We start from the raw sequence: 7,541 nt of genomic DNA, 5'->3' as shown, positions 1-7,541 counted from the left end.
CAACCCCCTGATCGGCCCTGCTCTGTGCGTGACAGGGGGGGAGCTCCCCAACCCCCTGATTGACCCTGCTCTGTGTGTGACAGGGTACGGAGCCCCAACCCCCCTGATGGGCCCTGCTCTGTGCATGACAGGGGGCAGTGCCCCAACCCCCTGATCGGCCCTGCTCTGTGCGTGACAGGGGGTGGCGCCACAACCTCCCCATCGACCCTGCCTTGAGTGTGACAAGGGGCGGTGCCCCAACCCCCCAATTGGCCCTACCCTGAGCGTGACTGAGGGTGGCATCGCAACCTCCCGATCCACCCTGCTCTGTGCATGGGGCGGCGGCACCCGAACTCCCCAGTCGGCCCTGCTCTGAGCCTGACCAGGGGCTGCACCTAGGGATTGGGCCTGCCCTCTGCCAGGAAGCAGGCGGCCTAAGGCCGGGCTGGGGGACCCCCTCCCCCCGCCCCCCGAGTGCACAAATTTTTGTGCACCGGGCCTCTAGTATATATATATATTGATTTCAGAGAGGAAGGGAGATAGAGAGAGAGAGAAAAACATCACTGATTGAGAGGAAGTCATTGATTGGCTGTCTCCTGCATGCTTCCAACTGGGGATGGAGCCTGCAACCTGGGCAAATGTCCTGACTGGGAATCCTATGAACCATGAAATCCTGGTTCATAGGTTGATGCTTAACAACTGAGCAGCACCAGCCAGGCAGGGCACATAGTTTTAGAAAATAAAGTTACCATGTAATCTTTTGATGGATTTGAAATGAATTAAGTAGCAGTGTAATAATTAGCCAGTTGATAGCCCAGAACATTTTTCTGGTGTATTAGATAGGTTCTCAACTGAGGGAGGAGCACCATAAAAAGGGCCAAGTGGTGATTGATCACTGACTTGCTGAAGAAAAAGAAGGTGTGCTCATAAAATGTGTGGGCAACAGAGATGGAAAGGATATTTACTATTGTAGATGACCAAAAGAATATGTATTTCAAAAATAACTTGATAATAGAAATGAATTTGTACATATGATTCTTGGTTTAAAAAAATACTGTTTAACAACCAGTTAGATTACTAATAGTTGGCAAAATGTATTTTAAATACGGCCAATACGTTTACAGTACTGTTTAAAAAGATGGTTCTTGTGAGTGAATGGGAAAAGAACTTGAAAAAATAAGAAATTCAGTGGTTAAGTAAATGTCAAAGAAACACACCTTAAAATAGTTCACTGTCGTTTTTTAGGTATATCAGAGACAAAAAGTTAAAAAGGAGTTGAAGTGTGGGGTGTGCTGGACGTTGTGATGTCCAGGTGGTAGAGCTGGCATCACCCTGAGGAACATGGCTGGCATTGTGTGAAGAGCCAGATGAACGAATGTCAGATGGTCCTGCCATTCTTAGTAACTGACCCTTCAGGAGACCATTGCTGTCATTTATAGCAAAAGTGGAAACAACCACAGTGTCCAGTGATAGGGGAACACTTAGGCCAGGCACAGTGCCAGGTAGGAAACTGACCCTCACGTGGTCCTCATGACAGCTCCTGAACAGGTGCTAGCAGTTATCTGTCCCGACTTGGAAATTGGGATTTAAACTGGAACGTCCACAAGCTTTGAGTTGGGAAAGGGAAACATTTACTTTCACTTTAAAACACTAATAGATTTATTATGAATGTCATGTTTTTTAAATTATATAACTTGTTTGAAAATTACTGGGGCTGGATACAAAAGAGTGATTTTTCCATTTCATTTCTATATTTTCCAAGTGAACATTTTTTAAATGGAGAAAAGATAGACACCTCGCTTAATTTCAGTTGTATATTAAAAAAATACACAGGGGTTTTAGTTACCTGCAGATTCATTACTGGATGTGAACTGTTTAGGCCAGCGGTCGCCAACCGGTGGTCTGTGGACCACTGAAGGTTGGCGACCGCTGGTTTAGGCGACATAGTTCTCTATGTGGAAGGCATCGCAATACAAGAACCCAAATCCATGTGAGGAGAAGTTTGTCAGGTGGGAGCTTTTCCAGAGGAAAACCTGGGAGGATTCAGAGTGAGGGGCAGCATGCTCACATAGCCGCCCCGCTGGATGTGGCATGGCCCCTTCCTACCAGAAGTGGGAGAACCTTCTGTCAGGACCCCACCTCTGAGGAAGGGGGTTAGACCTGACACCTCCTAAGGCAGGTTTGAACTCAGGATTATAGAGTTAAGTCCATACTGTCCAAAACCATGGTTCTTAGTGACAATAATGGGTTTCTTGAGTTTTGAAATATAAGTTTATTGTTAAAGTTCATTCATTCAATGAATATTTACTAGTGCCTTGAATGTGTCAGATGTTTGGCTCCGAGGACACATCAGTAAAGACTACAGACGTGGTTCCTTGCCTCATGTGGCTTGAGATTCATCTGAAAAATCCTAATGTGATTTTAGCCTGACTGGCATGGCTCAGTGGTTGACATTGACCTATGAAGCAGGAGGTCACGGTTCAATTCTGGTAAGGGTGCATGCCTGGGTTGCGGGCCGATGCCCAGTGTGGGGAGTGCAGGAGGCAGCCAATCAATGATTCTCTCTCTTCCAAGGGAGAGGGGAAGAGAGAGAGAGAGAAACATGGATGTGAGAAACATTGACTGACTGCCTCCTGCATGCCCCCTACTGGGGGTGAAGCCCCAAACTGGGTATGTGCCCTGACCAGGAATCAAACCGGTAGCCTTTTGGTGCCTGGGACAGTGCTCAACTAACTGAGCCACACCAGCCAGGACTTGCATTATTGTTGTTGTACTAGAGCAGTGGTTCTCAACCTTCCTAATGCCGCGACCCTTTAATACAGTTCCTCATGTTGTGGTAACCCCCAATTTCAGTTACAAATTGAACATAATTAAAGCATAGTGATTAATCACAAAAACAATATGTAATTATATATGTGTTTTTCAATGGTCTTAGGCGACCCCTGTGACAGGGTCATTCGACCCCCAAAGGGGTCGTGACCCACAGGTTGAGAACCGCTGTACTAGAGGCTTGATGCACGAAATTTGTGCAAGGGCCTTGGCCCCAGCCCCCGCCTGCCGCTGCCACGCCCGCTGTGGCTTTGTCTGGAAAGAAGAACGTCCGTCTAATTAGCATATTACCCTTTTATTATTATAGATTTATTTGTATTACAATTATAAACCTGCTTTTGCCCACCCTTGTATTTATAAGGAGCCTTTAAAATGTCATGTTCTTTGTTCTAGAAATTCTATTTTAGGAATTTAGCCTTAGAAAATAATGAATGTATGCACAAATTTAAGGATTAGAATGTTCACAGGGGAATAATTGATATTAATGAAAATGAATTATTTATAGTCATAAAAAATCAGAAAGAAACAGAAGAAAGGTAAAGTAATGGCATAGACATTTGATGAACTAATTATTTAATACTAGAGGCCCAGTGCATGACATTTGTGCATGGGGCGAGGGGGTCCCTCAGCCCGGCCTGCGCCCTTTCACAGTCTGGGAGTCTTTGGGGGGGAAGTCCGACTGATGGCTTAGTGCTGCTTTGGAGGTGGGCCACTGTACTCGCCAGCCGTCAGCCGATTTGTGGCCGAGAGGCGTTCCCCCTGTGGGAGCGCACTGACCAGCAGGGGGCAGCTCCTGTGTTGAGCGTCTTCCCATGGTGGTCAGTGTGCATCATAATGACAGGTGATTCTGCTGTTCAGTCTATTTGCATATTACACTTTTATTATATAGGATAGCCATAAAAGTTGTGTTTTTATAAAGTATATAAGAGAATGCTTGTAATTAAAGCAATGTAGTAATATATATATCAGGAGCCCTGGCTGCATGACTCAGTTGGAGGAAAAATGGGAAAGAACATACTAAAAATATTTTTGCAGTAATTACGTTTTTGTTGGGATTGAAGGTGATTTTATTTTTAGTTCTTTGGGTTTTCTAAATCTCTTAGAAAATTTGTTATTTACGATATTATTTGGAGTAGTAGTTTGTTACTATTTACAAGAGTTCAAACCCAAGTACATGGGGAATGTATAGCTTGTTGGAAAGCAGTTGTTCAATGTATGTGATTAAGTATTAGTAAAAGTATACATTTGGAAAAGATCATATAGATTATTGCTAGATCAGCATGAATAATATGTCTGGATATTTTGTGAAGGTTCTTGTAACTTGCTATTCTAAAAAAATGTTAAAGGGAGTTGTAAATAGCCAATTATTTGCTCGGTATCCTGAGCTTGTTGAATTATTTTTCTGTGTTAACTCTACTGGGAAAATGTTGGAGAGCTTGAAAATTGTTCTGTTATATACAGATGATTGTTTTCATTTTAAATGTGCTTTTACAGAATTGAAAAAATCGATTTTTATTTTAGGTTTTTTTTTTAATATTCTTTACTTTTAGGTTAAAAATTTTGCAGTTATTTATCTTGTGGATATTACAGAAGTACCTGATTTCAACAAAATGTATGAGTTATACGATCCATGTACTGTCATGTTTTTCTTCAGGTACGTCCTCTTCTCTCAAACTTGTTATTTAAATTGTCCTCTTTATATTTTTATTGATTTCAGAGTGGAAGGGAGAAAGAAATAGAAACATCAATGATGAGAGAGAATCATTGATTGGCTGCCTCCTGCACATCCCCCCACTGGGGGTTGAGCCCACAGCCCCAGGCATGTGCCCCGACTGGGAATTGAACCAGTGACCTCTATGTTTCCTGGGTCGATGCTCAACCACTGAGCCATGCTGGCTGGGCTCCTTTTCTCTTAAAGTTGTTTAAATTGAAATTGTTGGTTTGGATATTTAATGTAATCAAGATGCCTTTAGATTCTCTTACTTGGAAGGAAGTCATTATGTAGTCATATCACATACAGATTGTATCACCAGGCAATTAATGTGATCTTTTCAATAATTTTTAAACAATTCTAGTTTTATCATTTACTCAGTGATAAATTACCCTTTTGAAGTAACTTTGCCCAGAAACCTAGATGAAGTGTAATTAAAGGAAAGACATTCTTATTAACTTTAAGGTACCTTTAAATAATCTGTTGATGAAAAATGTCTGTTTTAAAATAACTCTATGTCTATTTAAAAATATGATATCATGACACTACTTAATGTTCTTTGTGATACCTAAGAGGAAAAACCTGTTCTTAATTTATTTGCTTATAAACACAAGATCATTTTATCAGCTAAAACATTCTGTGTGGACCCTAGTCAATGAATTATTGGCATGAAGAATAGAATTTCCCTAATTGCCTCAGACAAATTTGTATCCACAATGTACGTGCTTTGCTTCAAAGGAAAATGCAGGAATGTACTGGCTGCATACCCAGGGGTCTGATGCAGGTGCCACATATGTTTGATGGGATTTATGTAATCAAGTTAAGTAACATCGTGAGTACAAAAATAACTCTGTTCTGGAAGGTTAATTGGGAAAGAAATAACCCTTTAATATTGCTATACTTGCCAAAATTTCATAGTTATTGTTACTACAAAAGTTGGCGGATAGCAGTATTAATGTTCACTTCACAAGTAGAGCCCCTGTTGGTGAGGATGGTCCAGGTGGACTGTGTAGGGTGTGTATTAGCTTCATATTCTGTGGAACAAGTTAGCACAAGTTTTGTGGCAGAAAGCACCATTTGTGAGCTCAGGGTTCTCCAGGTCCTAGTCCGGGCAGGTTCTGCAGGTTTCCTGGGAGTCTCTCAAAGGCAGTCAGTCGGGGAAGAAGCCATATGGCTCACCTAGGTAGTTGGCTGAATCCCGTTTTGTGGTCGTGAGTCTGAGACCTCTACTCGCTGGCTGTGGCTAGGGCTCCATCTGCTTCTAGACAGGCAACTTACTAGTAGTGCATTCTGGGCAGTGGAAACATGGGGGGCTCAGACAGACATGGCAGCTGCCCTCCTGGTTGCCACATGTCAGAGTCAAGTCTGAGCCGAGTAACCAAAGCTGTAACAGTGGGAAACAGACATTTTTCATGGGGTCCCTTATAGAGGCTTAAAAAAAAAATTAGTGATTTTTAGAGAGAGAAAGGGGGAGAGATCAATCGAGAAAAACATTGATTTGTTGTTTCACTTATTCATGCATGTGCACTGACTGGGTATCAAACCTGCAACCTTGGCATACTGGGACAACTCTCTAACCTACTGAGCTACCCAACCAGGGCCCATCTAGACGCTCTGATAAGCCTTGCCTGTTTCCTCTGCAGGAACAAGCACATCATGATTGACCTGGGCACTGGCAACAACAACAAGATCAACTGGGCCATGGAGGACAAGCAGGAGATGATCGATATCATTGAGACCGTGTACCGGGGCGCCCGCAAAGGCCGTGGCCTGGTCGTGTCCCCGAAGGACTACTCTACGAAGTACCGATACTGAGTGCCTGTCCCCAGGCGCGGGGGTTTGCCCAGGGAGTCACTTTCACGTGGAGACACTGTGGACTCTGAAGCCTTTGAGGAGGAGTCTTGGGAGGGACAGGAGGGCTGCACAGCCTCAAGCTGGAGTTGGCCTGGCTACTGTACTTTTATATTCGCAAATATCTGTAAATATCTAGCTGAACTAAACAAATACACAATCATGGGAAAGTCCTGATGGTTTATTTTTTATATAGATTACTGGTTTTGGAAGTGAAAACTTGATTCTTTACCATTGGAGTGAAGTTCAGGGGGTCTGTGGGCTGCTCTGTTTTTGTTTTTGTTTTTTTGTAATACGTTTTTTCAGAGATTTTCAGAGAGAGGAAGGGAGAGGAAGAGAGAAACATCAATGATGAGAGAGAGTTATTGATCAGCTGCCTCTTGCATGCCGATCTGGGGATCGAATCCATAACTTGGGCACATGCCCTGACTGGGAATCAAACTGTGACCTCCTGGTTCATGGGTTGATGCTCAACCATTGAGCCACACTGGCCAGGCTGGGCTGCCCTGTTTTGCACACTTGGCAGTGGAAGCTATGTGTGTCCCGGGGCTGCTGGAACAGAGGACCACAGCCCAGGCACTTAGCAGAAATGTGTGTCTCACCGGTCTGGAGACGGGACATTTGGGGACCCAGGTGCCTCTTCCCTAACCCTGTCCCCACCCACCCCGACCTGAGCCTTCATATTCTCCAGGTCTTTTCCCTGAGTTGTGTCTGTGTCCAGGTGTCCCCTTTTTATAAGGACACCAGTCATTGGCTCAGAGCTGCTCAACTCCAGCATGACTTCATCTTAACTGATTACATCTACAACAGTCCTATCTCCACATAAGGTCATTCTGAGGCCCTGAGGGGAGAAGGGGCACAATTCAACCCACAACAGAATCTAATAGCTTAAGTTCAGAAGGAATACACACTGCAAGAATAAAGTGCAATAAAATAATTGGGGTGGGGGAGGGCCTTTTAAATACAGAGTAAGCTGCTGCCCTGTCCTATTTGGCTCCGGGGTTGGAGTGTCGGCCCACGGAACAAAGGGTTGAGGGTTTGATTCCTGGTCAAGGGCACGTACCTCAGTTGCAGGTTTGATCCCCAGCCCTGGTTGGAGTGTGTATGGGAGGTAACCAATCGATGTTTCTCTCTCTCTCTCTCTCTCTCTCTCTCTCCCTCCCTCCCTCCC

General features: G+C 44.0%; 2 protein-coding genes across 11 annotated transcripts in view; one reads left to right on the top strand and one right to left on the bottom strand.

Annotated features, from left to right (window-relative positions):
• TXNL4A (thioredoxin-like 4A) overlaps positions 1-6,547 on the top strand; it is a 15,198-nt gene extending 8,651 nt beyond the window's left edge. For all 3 annotated transcript variants that reach the window (XM_005861593.2, XM_014535932.1, XM_014535933.1), the window contains 2 exons: positions 4,359-4,462; positions 6,163-6,547. In XM_005861593.2, coding sequence (XP_005861655.1) covers positions 4,359-4,462; positions 6,163-6,334 — 276 coding nt within the window. In that variant the 3' untranslated portion in view covers positions 6,335-6,547. The remainder of the gene's footprint in view (positions 1-4,358; positions 4,463-6,162) is intronic.
• HSBP1L1 (heat shock factor binding protein 1-like 1) overlaps positions 1-7,541 on the bottom strand; it is a 28,933-nt gene that overhangs the window by 7,492 nt on the left and 13,900 nt on the right. Inside the window, exon 6 of one of the 8 annotated variants that reach the window (XM_014535926.1) lies at positions 1,204-1,586. The exons of 1 other annotated variant lie outside the window; for it this stretch is intronic. Coding sequence is in view for 2 of the 7 variants with exons in the window: in XM_014535921.1 (XP_014391407.1) it covers positions 5,781-5,903 (123 nt within the window). In the remaining 5 variants the exon portion in view is untranslated. Of the gene's footprint in view, positions 1-1,203; positions 1,587-1,620; positions 2,013-5,389; positions 5,951-7,541 lie in introns of those variants that run through there. 6 more of the 8 variants (XM_014535928.1, XM_014535921.1, XM_014535929.1 and 3 more) reach the window with 6 other exon arrangements.

Source organism: Myotis brandtii, unplaced genomic scaffold, assembly GCF_000412655.1.
Source record: "Myotis brandtii unplaced genomic scaffold, ASM41265v1 scaffold154, whole genome shotgun sequence".
Classification (NCBI taxonomy): Eukaryota; Metazoa; Chordata; class Mammalia; order Chiroptera; family Vespertilionidae; genus Myotis; species Myotis brandtii.
The sequence above is the reverse complement of the archived record's forward strand: the minus strand, read 5'-3'. Positions and strand labels throughout refer to the sequence as shown.